Source organism: Xiphophorus hellerii, chromosome 11 (genome assembly GCF_003331165.1).
Source record: "Xiphophorus hellerii strain 12219 chromosome 11, Xiphophorus_hellerii-4.1, whole genome shotgun sequence".
Lineage (NCBI taxonomy): Eukaryota > Metazoa > Chordata > Actinopteri > Cyprinodontiformes > Poeciliidae > Xiphophorus > Xiphophorus hellerii.
In genome coordinates this window covers 21,834,474-21,852,815 of record NC_045682.1, presented here as the reverse complement: position 1 = coordinate 21,852,815, position 18,342 = coordinate 21,834,474, and the positions used below count along the sequence as shown (strand labels likewise).

General features: G+C 38.5%; 2 protein-coding genes across 4 annotated transcripts; one reads left to right on the top strand and one right to left on the bottom strand.

Annotated features, from left to right (window-relative positions):
- Positions 1-4: 4 nt before the first annotated feature.
- smpd1 (sphingomyelin phosphodiesterase 1) lies at positions 5-7,525 on the top strand. Its single transcript, XM_032575457.1, has 9 exons — positions 5-212; positions 366-608; positions 2,142-2,462; positions 2,622-2,902; positions 3,946-4,119; positions 4,397-4,568; positions 4,786-4,862; positions 5,184-5,329; positions 6,104-7,525. The coding sequence occupies exons 2-9, from the start codon at positions 390-392 to the stop codon at positions 6,520-6,522; spliced, it is 1,809 nt and encodes a 602-aa protein (XP_032431348.1). The 5' UTR covers positions 5-212; positions 366-389; the 3' UTR covers positions 6,523-7,525.
- Positions 7,526-8,122: 597 nt separating this feature from the next.
- tpte (transmembrane phosphatase with tensin homology) lies at positions 8,123-17,817 on the bottom strand. 3 transcript variants are annotated; one of them, XM_032575458.1, is made up of 19 exons: positions 17,347-17,817; positions 16,943-17,101; positions 13,341-13,421; positions 13,187-13,234; positions 12,952-13,095; positions 12,443-12,562; positions 11,975-12,074; positions 11,806-11,869; positions 10,855-10,919; positions 10,702-10,762; positions 10,534-10,615; positions 10,257-10,345; positions 10,103-10,164; positions 9,926-10,006; positions 9,086-9,191; positions 8,900-8,997; positions 8,724-8,819; positions 8,573-8,643; positions 8,123-8,479 (listed from the first exon to the last, which is right to left on the bottom strand). In XM_032575458.1, the coding sequence occupies exons 2-19, from the start codon at positions 16,984-16,986 to the stop codon at positions 8,374-8,376; spliced, it is 1,518 nt and encodes a 505-aa protein (XP_032431349.1). In that variant the 5' UTR covers positions 16,987-17,101; positions 17,347-17,817; the 3' UTR covers positions 8,123-8,373. The 3 variants fall into 3 exon arrangements, with proteins under 3 accessions (XP_032431349.1, XP_032431350.1, XP_032431351.1); XM_032575459.1 differs by having other exon boundaries at positions 16,943-17,096; XM_032575460.1 differs by lacking the exons at positions 16,943-17,101; positions 17,347-17,817 and adding an exon at positions 15,881-15,962.
- Between the last annotated feature and the right edge of the window lie 525 nt (positions 17,818-18,342).

The following is an 18,342-nucleotide window of genomic DNA, read 5'->3' as shown; positions in this document are numbered from 1 at the left end:
ACGTGACAGCGGGCAGCCTCAGTCGCGAGGACACACACAGTTGCGCATCTGAACAAGCAGAGCTGCTTCCAGCTGAGCATGTCTAAAAGACTTGTCTGACCTGGTCTCAGTTGACTTCCCCGGGGAAGTGGAACTGGAGCTTGGAGTTGCTTTTGTTCACCACACCTGGGAGTCCCTGGAGAAGACAGCGGCACTTTTTTCTCTTTTTAGAGGTACACTATGAGCAATAGAGTTAGCTGTTAGCTGGCTTTACATTTTTTGTTTGCGGTTGTGAATGACTCATATCGCTTTAGCAAGTTTGAATGTCAGACTGGTGTCATTTCCTTGAAGCAGCAAGTCTTCCCTTCTGCATTTGCTTCTTTCAGCACAGACACGCTACCGTCAGAACAATGAGGCTCCCCACACTGCGACCCTTCCTGGGACTGACGACCTGTACTTTGCTCCTTATGTCGCCGCTGTTCGGGTCCTGTCATCCAGCTCAGTATCAAGCTCAGACCAGGACCGTGTTGGTGGAGCAGTTCGAAACCCACGGACTCGGCTTCCCCTGGAGAAACCTCACCTGTCCCGTTTGCAAAGCGATCTTCACCATTCTTGACATCGCACTTCTGGTAAACCTTCTGCCTCTTACTCAAAGTGGAGTAGAAAATCTATATCTGTTATTGTGACACTGAACACTGCAAACAAGTTGCTTTTCTTGCAACACAAACAGAACACCGGGGTTTGAAAAGAGGAACAAAATTGCAATTATACCTCTACTTAATGCTGGATGGCACAACCTAACATTTGCAACATGTTAGGTTACGATAGTAGTCTTTAAATTGTGGTAAAAGTGTAATATATTTAACTAGGTGAAATCTTTTCTTGGCAGACTGCTACAGATGGCAACAGACCCTCAGAATATGCTTGAAGGAAGTTAAAACCTCTTTAAACTGATAACTAACTAGCAAAGATTGTGGTGACTGAACAAATGCAACTTTCTGTGGTCTATTTAGCAAGGAAAGTCTTCGTTAACTTATATTATTAAGTTAATCATATTTATGTGAATAAATGGTTCATTAAAAAGTCATATTTGAATTTTAATTAAATACATTCTGCTGCTTGTGTCTGAGCTGGTTCCTGCTTCTGCTTCATCCCTGTTGACACTTTTGCTTGTTTAAATAGCTGCATATCACTGTCATTTCCAAAGCTTTGCATTTGTATCTAAATAGGCTCTGATCCCTATTTGGAAACTGATAGGACCCCAAAATAACTAAGAGTGATCTCCTATAGCATTTGAAGTCGTAGCTAAATGTTACGGAAACAACGTACATTGTAACGTACATAAGAAAACTTTAAATCTTCAGTTCTCAAAATGGATAAGAAATGTCCCACTGATGGGAACAAACTGATGCGTGGTCAGTTTGAAACACTTGCATACCCGCTGCAACTGTGAGAAGATCAATTAGTACCTGTATTATCGTAGTTGTCCATGATATAGAAATACTGTTGAAGTTTCCACTTATTTGATCTTTGGTGCTAATCAAGTTTACAAATCAATATTAGGCATTGTTACATAATCACACAATATACATTTATGCCTAGATATTAGTCCACACACACAACAACACACATAAAACAAGTTCACCAAGATTGCAGAACAACTTTCACTGCAGTGATCCGTACACTCTAAATAACTTCCCAATGAACTCCTGCTCCTTGCGAAACAGTTTCTGTATTCTTATTTTTAGAATGAGTTACACAAATTGTTCAAATTCCACCATTAAACACCAATTTAACATCCCAGATAGATGTAGAAAAACATTTTTGCTTCATTGTGTGTGTATATTTTTACCTTTTTAGTCTGTACTAAACATAAACTGCTGTCACTTGGCTTTTGTTCTCTGCCTCTACAGTTTTTTTCATTTCCTTCATTAACAAGGAACTTCTAAATATATATGCTGGGTTACTTTAGTTTACCAGTAAAGGTATAATTTGTCCTAAGACATGCATTAGAATTTGTGATTATTAGCCCAAACCACAGAATTCCCTAAATGCACTGTAGATTTGAATAAACTCACTTAAGCTTCACTTATTGTTCAGGAAGTATTTCACATGCAACGTCCTGCTCTAATAGTCTTTTTCTGCTTTATTGCTTCTATTAGAGCAGTGCAAACGAAGAGCGGGTGGCACATGCAGTCAGCGAGGCATGCATCCGTTTGCATCTGGCTGATGAGCAGGTGTGCCGCAACATAACCGAGCTGTTCAGGGACGACTTCATCAGGGCCTTGCAGCAGTCTGTGCTGTGGCCCACCGAAGCATGTGCGGTATTGGTGGGGCCTTCGTGTGGCACATTTGACATTTACGCACCGTGGAACATCACTTTGCCAAAGGTTCCCAAGCCTCCTGTTACGCCACCCTCACCTCCTAAACCTGGCTCTCCACAGAGTAGGGTGCTGTTTCTCACAGATATCCACTGGGACAAGGTGAGTGTGTGCTGAATTTAAAAAGTCTAAGTATGATTGGGTTCGATCTTTTCGTGGTCAGTAAAGGGTTCCAGTATCAGTGAAAAATAACGTACAGTACGGCAAAGATAAGTTTTGAGACACGTCTGCAGTTTACGTTTAAAATCTCTTTGCTGACAGGAATATGAAACTGGCAGCGCTGCTGACTGCAAGGAGCCTCTCTGTTGTCGGGCAGACTCAGGTGTTCCCAAATGGAAGCGGAGAGGAGCTGGTTACTGGGGAACCTACAGCAAGTGTGACCTTCCTCTACGCACGGTGGAGAACCTCCTGGAAAATGCTGCTAAAGTCGGACCTTGGGACTGGGTCTACTGGACTGGAGACATACCAGCACACAATGTCTGGTCTCAGACCAGAAACCAGCAGCTGACAGAGCTCACGGTCATCTCCAAACTCATCCACAAGTAAATATTGCTCAGAGTTCACACACTCTAAAACGATGTTAAGACATTCAACTATAGGCATAGGCTTTTGCTGTGTGTAGTTTCACTGCCAGATATAACTGTGTCTGTGTAAGCTACATTCCTCTTCTCCTTCCTATAACTACTAGCTAAATCAGTGTTGCTTTGAATTGAATCCAGTGACTCCTGCAGCTTCGATGAATTAACATGCTCCAAACCCTTGGCTTAAAAGCATTAGTCTCAGATTGCAGCATAGCAAAACCTTGTATAAATATATCATGATAATTATCCCAGAGTCGTGTTCAGACACCACAAAAGAGACTGGGATGAAATTCTGCCCTTGCAAGAATAATAGCTATGATTTTAGCAATAGAATTATGCCCAATTATTCTTGTACGGCGTACAAGAATTCCCCTGACGTATGAGGAAATATGCAACATTAAAAGGTGCGTGATAAATTAAGCCACTGTTAAAAACCCCCCAAAACCTGACAGTCAACATTCTGCATGGGTTGTTTTTAGTTGTGCCTCATGATTTAAAAAAAGCTGTAAAACAATCCTGCTGAAATAGTTTAGTCAAAGAAAGAGTTTGAGTGGAGGATGGCAAAGGCATCCTCCACACATCCTCACGATTTTAAATCTGTTGGCATAATTTGCCGTTATTTAGAGAGGGGTTAAAACTGTAATGTTTAATGCTGAGAAAATTCAACTAACTTCAAGTGCTTACCGCACTTCCTCCATAAAACTTCATGCAACGGTTCAGGATACGTCAACTATTTTCTTCACACCAGAGCCAATTTGTGAGGTTAATTTCCACCTGGATAATCTGTTGTACTTTGGTAGATGAAGTCCAAATGAATGAGGGTAAAGAATGGCCACAAAAAGCTACTTTTTGTTGGAGAAGTTTCAAAAATGTTGCTTTAAATTTACAGAGACAAATTCTTTAGTTTATGAACTTATTACTTATTTACTTAAACGCAATTACAGATTGCTGTGATCACAGCCTTCTGATCTGAACTGATAAATATTCTCTCTTTTTCTACCCAGGTACCTGGGAGCCAATGTGACTGTTTACCCTGCAGTAGGAAACCATGAGAGTACACCAGTGAACAGCTTCCCGCCACCGTTTGTCCACGGCAACCGATCCTCTGCCTGGCTCTATGATAAAATGGCAGAGGAATGGGCGCAGTGGTTGCCAGAGCAGGCGTTGAAGACTTTAAGGTTTATGATAGTTTGTTTACTTTCAGTCATGATTTTTATTGTATTTAGAATGTCTGTTTGATAGTATATAGATAAAACTTCACAAACAAATTTAATAATTTAGCATTGGTTGTTTTTTTTAAACAAAGAGCAGCTCTGTTTGCCGTTGCAGTTTCACTGTGTCTGAATGGCACATCTGACCGCATGAAGAGCAGAAGTGGTGACAGCCCTCAGCACGCTGCTCCTTATATAATATGCTAGTATGAGTCTGAGTTAAACCCTCCTGTGTTGCTAACAGATATGGAGGGTTCTACACACTAGAGATTCAGCCCGGGCTGAGGGTGGTCTCCCTCAACATGAACTTCTGCGCACGAGAAAACTTCTGGCTGATGGTGAACTCCACTGACCCTGCTAACCAGCTGCAGTGGCTGGTTCAAGTTCTGCAGGCCAGTGAAGACAGAGGAGAGAAGGTTGGTTTCGTCACTTGGTGTTAAAATATGAAGTGTGAAGTGAGTGTGGTTGAAGCTTATCCCTCCTTCGCCCCCTCTTCCTCCCTCCAGTCAGTAGCTTTCTGTCCTGGTCATGCAGGATGTCTGTGTTATTTTAATTGTGTCTAATTACAGATACTGTAGGGTAATAAACGTTTGAATAGCCAGTACCGTCAGCTTATTTGCTGCTTGTGTTTAGGTGCATATCATTGGTCATATTCCACCTGGCCTGTGTCTTGGCAGCTGGAGCTGGAACTACTATCACATCGTCAACAGGTAGCTGCTGTTATAATTTACATTGTCAGTGAAATGTATAGTAGTGAAAAAACAGATGCTGTTACACCTTGGGTTTGGAGTGATCTACCTTTATATTGCTGAGAGGACATTGAAGTTCAACTGATTTTTTTTTTTAAATGTCAGTGATATATTGCAGATTTCTAATACCAGGAGACAATGATAATAAAATTACTACAAGCATCTGTTTCCACTTCCTCTGTTTGAACATTGTAAGACTGTCATTGTGCTGTAGTTTTGTATCTGAGTGACTATTGGAGGTGCCAGAGTTTTGCTGTTTTAACAAAAATGTCTTGTTTTCAGATATGAAAGCACAATTACTGGGCAGTTTTTTGGGCATACCCATCTGGACGAGTTTCAAATGTTTTACGATGAGGAAACCATGACCCGGCCTTTAGGAGTGGCTTTCATTGCCCCCAGTGCCACCACTTATGTCAATCTTAATCCAGGTGAGTCGATGAACCAGCTGAGTGACCTAACATTATTTTGAGGTGTGTTTTCACTAAATCAAAGTCCCTGGATAAAATTTTCTCCAGAAAACAGCCATGATAGGGAGGTGCTATATTGTTGTAGATCTCAATCTAGTGGTTTTACTAGGAATATTTAATGAAGCATAAAGTTCTGCTTCCAGTGTGTGTGGGGGTAAACACTCAAGGCAATACTTAGGAGATTTTTACTGGTAACAATAGAATTTTTTTCACATTTTTGTTAAGATACACAACAGTTTTTGTTTTTTTAAACAGAAACACAAAAGTGTTAAGAGGAAGTTTCCAACTAATTTGTTACAGCTTACTCCGTTCCATAAAGAGAGGAGTGACTTTTTTTATTATTTAACAGCACTACTACTACGACAGAATGAGTTTTATTGCTGAAAATTCCAGGTGCTTGATTTTATAGTCAGGCGCACCAAGCTTAGCAGCAGAATAAGTCGTCAGTATGTGTACTGCTGCAATAGGATTTACTATTAGAATCAACAAGTGTAATTTCCATAAGTATCTCTATGTGATGCACAACAGTGGGCACACAGGAATTAAGGGTAAAATCAGAAGGCAAGGACATTGAGTTGTGTTTTCTATGATAGATTTTGCTATGCTGAGAGCTACTTTAAGCCCAGAGGGTGTTTTTGGTTTTTACACAGAAATAAAATATTTTATTTTGTTGTGATTCTGTGGTGCTTTTTTAAATAAAAGTAAACCGCATATTAAACTTCACCTCATTTTCAGGGTACCGCATCTATTATGTCGATGGAAATTACAAAAACAGCTCTCGGCTTGTGCTTGACCATGAAACCTACATCCTCAACCTGACAGAGGCAAATCACGACCCAAAGTCACCAGACAATCCAGAGCAGAACCCCAAATGGAGCCTCCTGTACCGGGCCACTGAAGCTTACGGCCTTTCCAGTCTGTTCCCGTCTGATTACAACACACTGCTGCGAACCTTTATCAACGACGACCGCACCTTCCAGAAGTTCTGGTACCTCAGACATAAAGGACATGTATCAGAGTCCTGCAGAGAGGCATGCAAAACCACAATGCTCTGCTTTTTGCGAAGTGGACGCTCTGACGAGCTGGACGAGTGTGACCATCTCAATGGTTTTGCAGGAAACTTGGCTCGGGCTGCAAGAAAAACTCTTTGTTGACCTGATGGAGGCTAGATTTTTAAACTAGATCAGGAGTGGATAGCAACATGACCAAATATGAGCCAAAACAGGTGTTGCAAAATAATCAATAACAGTTGCACACATTTTAAAAGTTAAGCTAATATTCCATTTTGGAAATCCTATAAGAGTGCTGTTTTCAATCAGCCCCTTAGCCGAGTTGAAATTAGGCTTTTAGTTCAATATTGTTAAGAAGGATGTCTGGGATTTACTGAATATTCAGATGCACCCATTATGCAAAGTCTGCATAATAACACCCTGAAACATTTTTTGTTACTTGAAATGGACAAAGCAGTTACATTACCGTACTGCGATCATCGTTTTAGCTGTTCAAATGAAATGGGTGCCTTTTATCAGGGAATGAGTAAACATGCTAATAATTTGCTGCTTTACAGCTGCTTAAATTTTTTTACATTTCCTCGTATTTTCTTTTCAGAGTGTGAGATGCAGCTGAGAAAGCCTGCATACAAACTGAGGATGGGACATTGTAGCAGTATTAGCATTACCTAAGATTTAAGGATTGTAAAAAGGCTTTTAAGTCCGACACTGGCAAATACAGATTAGACTTTTGTAATTTTCAGTTTTGTGTTACAAAGCCGTCCATAATTTTAACATTATTTTGTTTGTTTCCTTAGCTTGCACTTTATTTGATTAGAAAAAATTCTAATGAATCAATGCTAGAACATGTCTTCTTTTCAGAACTGGCTTAATGTGAGAATACCTAGCAATTATGATACAATTTGAAAAACAAGCCAAAAACATGCTTGTCTGCATGACTGCAAAAATAAATCTTTGGTCTACCGTTTACTTTGTGTTGATAATGCAAGTTAATACCTCCATATTTACTTCAAAAGGTCATAAACATCATGAAGGTCAAGTTTTAGGGGTTTAGTTTTAGGTAAATATATAACAAAAGTACAAACCAGCAATTTGTATTCTCTGCGTCTTCACCGAAATTAAAAGAATGCCCTTCAACACACTGAAATTCTCATTAGCTCATTCATGATTTGGTCATCAACAGTTCCCCCACAATAAAAATGTTCTGGTTGATTTTGGAATTAACATACACTGTAGATCAACACCAGCAGATGGCATGGCCTCCTATATGATCATTGACAACAGAAACAAGTTGCTTGAATTTTGTGCCTCTCCACTTGAGTCTGAAAGTTTGATTTCCAAGTTTGATGCAGATCTAGTTTTTAATAAAAATTGGTGGCTAAAACTTTGAGCCATGCTCAAATCCTTTATTCATCAAGAACTATTGTGAAAACATCTGCTTCAAGAGGATGTTAAAAGTAGATGTAGCCCAGGTTCTAGATTAGGTTTATGTGACGTGGCTCTTAAACGCAAGGTTTTACTTAACTGTAATGAGCTAGGTTGTCAATATTCATATTTGTTAATATGTAGAGCTAGTCACTTTCTCAGAAGCAGGCCTTCAATAAAAGCAAACTGATTACTGCAACTTTAATTTTGTTCTAGTCAAAGACTGAATACAAACAAAGGTTCCGTGCAAATGTTTTCCTGATGCCTAAATGAAAAACATTGTCCAAACAAGTTGCGTACAGGAAAGAGTTTGATTCACTAGAGGTTTGTATCGCTTGTTTAATCATCAGTGTTCCAACATTTCATAGTCAAGTGCCATACATACATCAGAGCAATACCTTTGTTATTTTAATCACAGGTGCATCCAGCTCTAATCAGAATAATCATCTAAATGGAAGATCTGGGCATTTGGAAGATTATAGCAAATACTTTAGTGTTGAATGCATTAATTTCTTCACAGCTTTTTCCAAAATTACATGTTTTTGTTCCTCTTTTCTTTCTAAAGCTACTTCAGTCAGAATCTGAGAAGAACATGGTGACACCAAAGTCCTCTTTGTATATGTTCCAGGTTTTAGATTTATGTGGGTTATCCAACTCTTCTCTGGACAAAAACAGCCTAAATAGAAGAAAAAAAAGGTCAGATGTTGCTAAGGTCTGAGAAGAATGTAAAGGCTTTAGAAATATTATTGTCCGAGCTAAAGAAACTTACTTGTTTTCTGTTATAAAAGACGTATTAAACCAAAAGTAAAATGGAACATCTTCATATCCTTTCGGAAGGCCCTGGTGAAAGACAAAAACGCAACAGTCAGGATAAACACCAACTTTTAACATTTGCAGGTTAAAGTTCTAAAAGGACTCACCGCACTTGATTCAAACATAACCTTCACGTCGCCTTCAACCATAGGCCCATTCTGCAGGCTGATTACTGCAGCATTGCTGCCTGCATCAGGAAACACCTGAAAAACAACCAAGAGTGAATAAAGTTACACAACTGTTAAATGATGATGCACAACCAAATGAGTCTAATGAAGCCCACCTTGCAGTTCTCCTGTGTGCTGCAAACACACTGAAACACCAAGTTTTTCTTCATTATTATTTTCACTCTCAGATCACTGCCATCCCCTTTACCCACACCTGGGCAGGAACAAGAAAACACACATGTACTAAAAACCCTGTGCTGTTGAAGCAGTTGATCTGAGTAGACTTAGGTTTTCTGGGTTACCTGCTATAGAGTGAATCCGGATGCTTTTAATCCTCAGGCTTCTAGATGGAGGCAAATTTCGGTTGTACTTGGTCTTCATGATCTCGTAGTAACCCACATAGCGGCTCTGTGGTGCAAACAGAACAAATACTTAAGCAACTAGGTTTTTTTTTAATGATTGGGAAGAAAACAAAACAAAAAAGAAAAACATACGTCACACTCTACTCTGTACACAAAATACGTTTAAAACCTTATTTTCAAAATTTTTATTCTATTTAACCTAGATAAGGAGAATTCTGCTGCTTGTCTCAGTCTTTAAAATGTTTCGTCATAACTGAATAACTTTTTTGTGATGCAACAATGAATTGTGGTGGATTCTGTGATAACAAAACTTAAATATTGTTTTCTAATATGCTGCTGGTGAGCTGAAGATCATTGCCATTTATTCATTGCAAGCCTGCCCCCATTACTAATCTGACATGCTCAACAAAAACGAAAACCACCAGAATTTCCTGCTATTTTGTAGTTTTAAGTCATAATTTTTAAATGGTGCAAATGTGTACCATGGCAGCTTATGAATGTCTTTTATTTTACTTATGAATAAAAGTATTGCAAATAATTCTAAACATATAAAAAAGATCAATTGAAAAAATTGTATGTGTTGTGAGCACCAAATTAGGAAGAAAAGTAATCCTGAAACAATCAAATGTGGGAAATGTACAGTATATTCATTTGTCATTCCTTATATCCAACACAAGGAAATGTTATTCAGGCGTGAAACAAAAAGGCCAGATTTCAGTAAAACCCTTTGAACCAAGTTCAATTTAAATAAACCAGATAAACATTTCTTGCTTTTCTCACCTGAGAGGGAGTCTCCACTCCCTGAAACTTGGAGCTCCGACTCTTGTCTGTCCTCCTCTCACCAAAATACTCCAGACTTTCCTGGTGCACAAACACACACAGACAATAGGAAGTGGCTCTGTATTTAAAATATTCACCTCATTCATTAACCCTGCTTTGAACAATTCAGAAACTAACCTCCGCATTCTCAAACTGGTCACTGTCAATGAGCCATGTGCACACCATGGTTCCAGTGCGTCCTGTGGGACAGCAGTATGATAAATGGTGGGTATAAAGACACTCAGACACAGCTAACTCCAAGATAGTCAAACAAGTAGGATTCATTTATCACCTTTCCCTCCTTTGCAGTGAATAGCAATAATATTTTTGGGATCAGCAGACATCCAAGTCCTGACACTTTCTGTGTATTTCAGCATGTCTCTGGTAAAATTCAATAGGAAGAAACGATGATAAACTACCAGGCTGTTAAACATAAAATAGTCTATACACTCCTATGTTTATCAACTAGAGGTTACTTAAAAAGGTACCTTGAGTGTGCAAACACTTCCAAGATGAGATCAACATAAAAGAAAACCTGCAACCCAAATATCAAACTGAAAATTACTTACGTTAAGGTGGGCACATTGTGGTCATCAATAAAAATCCGTTCAACTCTGTAGTGGAAGAACTTGGGGTCATACCCTTTTTCACCTGAAAATAAAAAGTATCACTTGACATGGTTGACGTGGTTCATAAAGAAGAAATGCGGAATGAGATGAGCGCACAGTCCAACTCACTGCATAGGTTGTAAACTTTGTAGTGCCCTCCGTGTTTAGTGTCTAGGAACCTCGCAACTTCCTGCAGAAACATTTTTTTATGGTGAGCATAAAATGTGGCCAAGGACTTATTTACTGTATTTCAATAGTTTTGTTCATGGCCATTTTACTTACATGGATTGGGTTCCTGTAGAAAGCCTGTTTCCCAGAGGAGGGGAAAGACATAGCAATGACACGATCTAGAGAGATGGGCAAAGAAAGTATTTCACCTGAAATTTTCTTCCAAAGGTCACATAAACAAATTAACACACCCTATGATAACATGAACAAATTAACACACCCTATGATAACCTGCATGTTTTTCTAATATATTTGGACACATGGATATTTACATTCATCTTAGTAAAACTGAAACATACAAATATATGGGCTAGATACTAAAAGAAGTCTCTAAAACGTTCCTCGTGTTACCTACAGCAGCCTCTTGCTATATTTAATATGAAAGAGCATATTGATGCGTCACAAAAAGACACCACAGGTTTATTTGTCATGGGGGGCGTACAAGGTCAAAACATTAAAAGTCTAAGGAATAAAAAAACATGAAGGCCAAACAATAGCTTGCCAGAAAGAACCTGTGCAAAAATTAGGGAACTAATGTTCAAAGAATGCACAACTTTTTCAAAATTAGATTTCTCAATAACTAACTGTGCGGATATGTGCACTGCCCAGAAGTAACTCTGGAGTTAGTGTCAGCACATTTCAACACCAATTAGCCTCTTTGGTGACATCTAGAGGGGAATAGTAGGTGTGGTGAGGACATTCTTTTGTCTTTATGGCTTAATTTCTTGTCAGTGGTTAAACTGAGTGGTTTCCTGTTGTTCTTGGTTAGACTAAAGTTTCTGAGAATTTTACTGGCCCCTGAATGCCTTACGGTTAACAAGGTTCTTTTTTCTGCAATAAATTTGGTTTCCTTTCCACATATATAAAAAGGATGGCTAGACATCAGCAACTAACTAAATATTTAATGGGATTTAAAGTATTTTTTTCAATTACTGTATATTAATGTAAAAAAAAAGGATGCCAAATAAGTTTAATACATATTTCTGAAACCTACATCACTCATACCTGTGACATAGGTAAGATCAAGATCAAATCCATCCCTCTGATAACGTCTCTTGTTCTCCGATACCTGGATGAAAAAAATATTCTCTGAAGGTTAAATACAACAGTTATCAACACAGGGACAGTACATAAGTGTGTCATTTATTTCTTTTCTGGCTTTCAGAAAACATACCATCCTCCTAGTGACCTTCTCCAGCTCTTTCTTCTGAGATGCCAATCTGAAAATCCTCACCAAGATGATTATTCTCAAGAAGCGCAAGAATGTCAGAGCCCTGTCAAACAAGGATTAAAAACAATATGAAATATTTTTCTCACATTGACAAATGGCAAGCCTCTTTTGTCCTGCGTCCTTATACAATTAAAAATGCTTCTCAGGAAGATAAAAACGATGTAAACAAAATTACATCACAGCTAATACATGTAATATTTAACCATCTTAAAAGCAGCAAAATGCTAATCTTGCATTTTTAGAACATGAAACAATGACTTCCACTCGTTTGTAATATGGACAAATTGACAAAAAGATTGTAAAGCTTTAAATGCAATTTTTAGGAGTTTTTTTTTTTCTTTTTACAATATTTTACATGCAAAATAGCTAAAAATGTTTCATAGTAATTAGCTAAGGAGGGATAACACCCACCTGGGAATGAGACTGGGCCCTGTAAGGTCGGTGAAAGTATAGACTATGGTGACAATCAGCGTGATGACGACAACACACGCATCCATAATGTTCAACTTCGAGCTGAAGTAAACTTTGAAGCTAAAAGAGAGCCAAAAGAGATTAATAGTCAACAAAAAAGCATAAGCTGTACAGTTGAGTTGTTTGTTGATAAAACGGACTGGATGTACTGAGTGACTCTGCACTAGTATTCCAAAGAATCAGCCCAAGACATGCCACACATTTCCTGTACAGCTTCCTTTTCACAATTTCCTGCTCAACAGCTAAACACACTGTTCTGCTGACACAGGAGCTTGGGAAAGCTTGCATCCCTCTTGAACATTCTCTGTTCCCACGTTCATAGGAAAGCACTTTAATGATGAAAGTTTTTATGAAATCATTCATATAGAGAAGATAGAAACAAGTAACTGATTCTAATCATGAGTTCTTACTTTGACTACAAAGGTTAATTCTAATGCTTTTCTTCTCACCCTTCCACATAGACACGCATGAGAACATCACCAAGAAAGAAGAAGGAGATGACGAGTGACACAACTTCTATAATATTAGTGTGCAGCGTGAAGTCCACAATGACGAGAACAATGTCCACAATAATCAGGATCATTCCAAATACACTGAAGAAAAACATAATTAGGGAAAGATTAGCACTTCTTTCAACAAGAATGCAGTAAAACATGCATTACAATTCACCGCAAAATAACTCACCGAAACCCAAAGGACATAACAAATGGAGTGATTATTTTCCGAATCTTCCTATAAAACAAGGAGAGAGTGGGGAGAGAGGGGAAGCAGGATTTTCATCAAATGTAATTCTGTGCAAATCTGACCACTAATTTTCAGAATGCTGCAAATTACTTACTGGTTCATCGTGTCTGGCTCCAAACTCTTCTCCTTTCCATCATCAATCTCTACTTTAGCGTCTTCCATCTTCGTAATGTTTCTGACAAACAGAAAGGAAAAAAAAAAATATGAAGAATGAATAAAGTCTGAAAAAGTCTAAAGATGGAAGTCAGAGCTACCATATAATCAAGAAATTTCAGATCACATGTACTAAAACTTTTTGAACATGCAGATTTCATTTTATATTAAGAATTGGCACGGCCTCGTACTTTTAAGAATACCAATACCTCCTTTACAGACCCTGTCATCATTATGCCTGATTGGTGAAAACAAAATCTTGGTAGTACAGTATAAAGATTCAAATGAACGGTAGGAAAATGACTGCAATTCCACAATAATAGAACATCATTGATACAGCAAAATAAAGAGTTAAATAAGCTAAAAGTTTAAATAATTTACTTATTAAATTAGTGTCAACAGCTAATACTGAATCAACTACTAACATACACTTAACCCCCAAATCAGAAGGACTTATTCAGGATCTGCTAAACCACAAAACCAAGCAAACCCCCGGATTTATCTGGCAATCAGAAAAACTCAGCAAAATATAAAAAATGAATGGTAATAGATCTGAGTCGCCAAAAGACACTTGCCAAACAAAAGGATATACAGTCCTGCTCACCATTATTGGCACCCATGAAGTTTAAGTACATATAATGGAATATTTCCTGAAGGAAATTCATCAAGTGAAACAACATTTTACTGCTGATAGCTTGTGCTTGATGCAAAACAGCAAATGATAAAAAACATTTTAAAAGATAAACATTATGAGGAAAACAAAGAAAAACATAATATTTACCATGTCAATGGTATTGGCACCCTTTCCAGCAAATCAGTATGAAAACCCAATTCGGCTCACCTGTTGCAAATCACAAATAAAGATCACTTGTGATGAACTGCCTCCACACATGTGACATGAATTAACCAATGAATGATCATGTTAGTACTTTAAAAGCCACCTGTTATTCCATCTTCACATGTGACAATGGTAAAGACAAAGGAGCTGTCTGAGGACACCAGAAATGCTATTATTTGTAAGCACAAGACCTCCAAAGGGTATAAAGCCATCTCCAAAGACCTAGGTATCCCTGTTTCAACGGTGCGTAATGTTATTAAGACGTTTTCCAGGCATGGAACGGTCAAGAACCTCCCTGGACGTGGGGGGAAGAGAAAAATTGATGACAGAAGTCTTCGACGGTTGGTGCGAATGGTGGAAAAAACACCACGTCAAACATCTAAAGACCTAAAGACCAGCCTGGAGCAGTCTGGTGTGATTGTTTCAACAAGTACCATACGGCGCACACTTTACGGCTTTATGGGCGGAGGCCAAGGAAGACCCCATTGCTGAAGAAAAGACATAAAAAAGAACGCTTGATCTTCGCAAAAGAGAACCTGGACAAACCTCAAGCCTTCTGGGACAACGTTTTATGGACAGATGAAACAAAAGTGGAGTTTTTCGGTAATTCACACAAACAATATGTTTACAGACGGCGCAATGAAGCCTTTAAAGAAAAGAACACCATACCAACAGTCAAGCATGGTGGAGGATCCATAATGCTGTGGGGCTGCTTTGCGGCATCTGGTACTGGAGGCCTTGACCGTATCACAGGCATCATGAAATCAGAAGACTATCAAGCAATTCTAGAGCGAAATGTCTTGCCCAGCGTAAGAAAACTTGGTTTGAGGCGAAGATCCTGGGTCCTCCAGCAAGATAATGACCCAAAGCACACCTCCAAAAGCACGCAGGCATGGTTGAAAGGGAAAAAATGGACTGTTTTAAAATGGCCAGCAATGAGTCCTGATCTCAATCCAATTGAAAATCTTCGGAGGGTGCTGAAATCTGCCATTGGAGAAAGGAACCCTGCAAATGTACAAGAGCTTGAGCATATTGCAAAAGAAGTCTGGGAGAAAATGCCACCCGAGAAGTGCAAGAAGCTTATAGATGAATATAAGAAACGTTTGGAGGCCATCATTGCTGCCAAAGGCTGTGCAACCAAATATTAAGGAGGGGTGTCAATATTAGTGCACATGCTGGTTTTCTGTTTTGTCCTTTGCAATTAAAATATTTATGTTGAAATGGTAATTGTCTTTGTTAAATTACTTTGGACCTCAAATTGAAAGATACTGCTGATTTAAGTTTTGAACATTTCCATTTATTTCTGAAGATATTCACTCAGCTATGCAAAACATGAAGGGGTGCCAATAATGGTGAGCAGGACTGTAAACCAAACATTAGCATTATAAGAGCAGCAGCATCAATGTTAAAAATAAAAAAAGAGAAATCTTAGTATTTATCTAGAGCAGCTAATGCTGCTGGTTAGCATTATGCTAACCAGAGTAATATGAGCATAAATCCTACGTCAATAACTGATCATCAGCAATGAACACATAATAGCATCTGTTTAGTTTTTCTGTCTTTCAGACAGTAGAAAAAAAGCAGAGAAATTTGGTTGCTAAAACTAATAAAAAAAATACAGGGGAACAGAAGCTGAAGCTTACCAGCCGTCAGTAAAACCCTCCCCTCGGCTGCCATCGTCGCCATTATCCACTTTAACACCATAGCAACGCAGAACTGTGCGCCCCAATCAGCGATGCCGATTGGTTAAATGTTTATTATTTTGCCCTAGTAACCACAAACTATTGGCTAGTTAGCTTTATTTCTGGGACGCCCCCAAAATTTGACTATTTGTCCGGGGGAAGAAAAAAAAATCAATGTTATACCTTTTATAATGATATGGTTTCTACATATTTGTTTAAACTGTCACCTGTCAAGACTACGCTGTGAGACAGATAATGGATGAAAATATAGATCTCCGCCTCCTCCTCCTCCCTGAGCTATTTACAACCAATCAGAGCCAAGAGGTGCTCTGCTAAATGTGCTAATGTTGGAGAAACAATTTGCAGGAAAACCGTTTATCCGCTGTCATCGGTGGCTATGCTAACTAGCTTGAGCATTCATAACAGGATCTGATGAAACGAAAAGCTGTGGCGGTAGCAGAGAGCAGAAGGATGACGGGAACTGGAGTTTTTATGAGCAGCTCCACACAGCTCGACCCTGCTCTGATTGTTTCTAGTTAGCGATGGGAGACGGAGGAGCTTGATTCTTTTTCACAGATAAACCGTCTTATTCCATAATGTTAGACAATGACAGTTTCAACAAATATATAAAAAAATATATAAAAGTTACTGCAGACTTAGGCTAATACATTTTTTAAAATCATGTAAATAAATCATTTTTAGATACCCCCAACTCCGACATCAGGTAGGGCAGCGCCCCCTATGGACCAGCCGCCACTGCTTGACTGGTCATTTTTTTTAAAAAAAAAGACCAAGTAATGTTTAATATTTATGAGAAACTATATTATATCAAAAGGTCTACGCCATAATTCTCATAATTAGCAGAATAAAACCCACCACTTTGGGTTTAGGCTATGAGTCACTTTCCGATTTTTTATTGCACCTGTCAGTTAACCACAATCACACCTTCTGCTTTTTCTTTAAATCAGAAAAATCAAAAGTAGAACCCACCAAGAACATATGAAATAAATTTTGCTTTCTTACCCATTCACTTCTGGATCTGGTCCTGGGTCGAAGTAGACGGACATGATGAATGTGTTCCTGGAGTTGTCTGGACCGGGGAGTTTCTGATTTGGACTGAAGTCGTGCCAAACCACATTCAATTCGGTTTCTGCAACGCGGTTACAGCAGCTCCTTTCTGCTCTAAAACAAAACAAATATATGCATCGCATTCATTTACGTCGCATCTATTTATTTATCCACTGATGCTTAAGTGTGGTCCTTTTTATGCCAAAACAAATATGTTATGCTAAAAAGAAAGATACGCAAAATGAAAATTAAAATTTCTAGCCACCATTTGTTTAGCACCCAACCTTTGACTTTAGATGTCAACACTTAAACAGCAGATTGAACCCTGGAAAACAAGCTGAATTGCACTGCTTGCTTACCGTTAGGAGTGTCATCCGTGAAATTATACGACACTTCGTCTTGTGACTTCTTGTGAGCACAAAGAAAGACAGCTCAAAGGTTAACAGGGCAGATTCTTTTTTTTTTTTCATCCACTATACCTCATCATTTTTTTTGCAAGCCTTGTAGTTTCTGACTTCCTGGACTTCACTAGAAAAAAAAAGTTCAGCCCCTTTGTCTGTTATGAGTCATCGTTCCCTCTCTGCTTACTTTTTCGTTAAAAACAGACTGAACTTGCCCATAAATCTACCCCACAAAGCTATTTACACCACCTGAAACTTCAAAAAGTAGGCCAACAAATAGACCACGATCCTCTCGCTTCTCCCTGCTCTCTGACACATCTGGTTCTAATTAAGTGCATTCCCAAACACACGGAGTTTTTTCATGGTCATATTTTCAGTATTCCTCGTTTGCTTCTTCAGCTGAATGCAACACATGTGGGTAGTTTTTGCAAAACAGAACAAAACATTAGCATGAATTAAAACTGAAACTCAAACACTCTTGTTATGCTATTTTTTTTTTTTTTTTTTACATATTTTTGTATTACTAAAAAAATAATACTTTTTTGTAGCCTAAACAAAGTAAAAAGATTAGGCTACATGTGTTTGAAACAAAATGTGTTCCATAACATTTACTCCTACCTGTATCAATGCACCCCAAAACCTTATACACATTATGATATATGGGAGCTACATACACACCTTACATACCACCGGTATACATATTTTTGGGACGAATGGAACCCCATAATCAACAAGTACTAACATTAAAGGCCACTAACCTTTTGGGCATTATAAATAAAATCTATTATTATCTTCTGCAGGCTGAAAATTTGCCTGATAGCAAGTGTTCATATATTGCACAGGTTATCTGACCCAAATTATACAATCACAAAATGGTGACACTTTTAACAAAAATAGGAATATTGCAAGTTATGTACTGCGGCTTTAAGAGGACATTTACTTGCAGGTAAAATG

Bases quoted from the DNA above. Each gene is read 5' to 3' on its own strand.
- tpte (XM_032575458.1), bottom strand. From the start codon at position 16,986: ATGTCCGTCTACTTCGACCCAGGACCAGATCCAGAAGTGAATGG. The intron at 10,616-10,701 runs GTGAGTTGGACT...TTTTATTTTCAG, and splicing joins CAAAGTTTACAACCTATGCA to GTGAAAAAGGGTATGACCCC. The intron at 10,007-10,102 runs GTTAGTTTCTGA...TTTGTGCACCAG, and splicing joins ACCAGTTTGAGAATGCGGAG to GAAAGTCTGGAGTATTTTGG.
- smpd1 (XM_032575457.1), top strand. From the start codon at position 390: ATGAGGCTCCCCACACTGCGACCCTTCCTGGGACTGACGACCTGTACT. The intron at 2,463-2,621 runs GTGAGTGTGTGC...CTTTGCTGACAG, and splicing joins CAGATATCCACTGGGACAAG to GAATATGAAACTGGCAGCGC. The intron at 4,569-4,785 runs GTTGGTTTCGTC...GCTTGTGTTTAG, and splicing joins GTGAAGACAGAGGAGAGAAG to GTGCATATCATTGGTCATAT.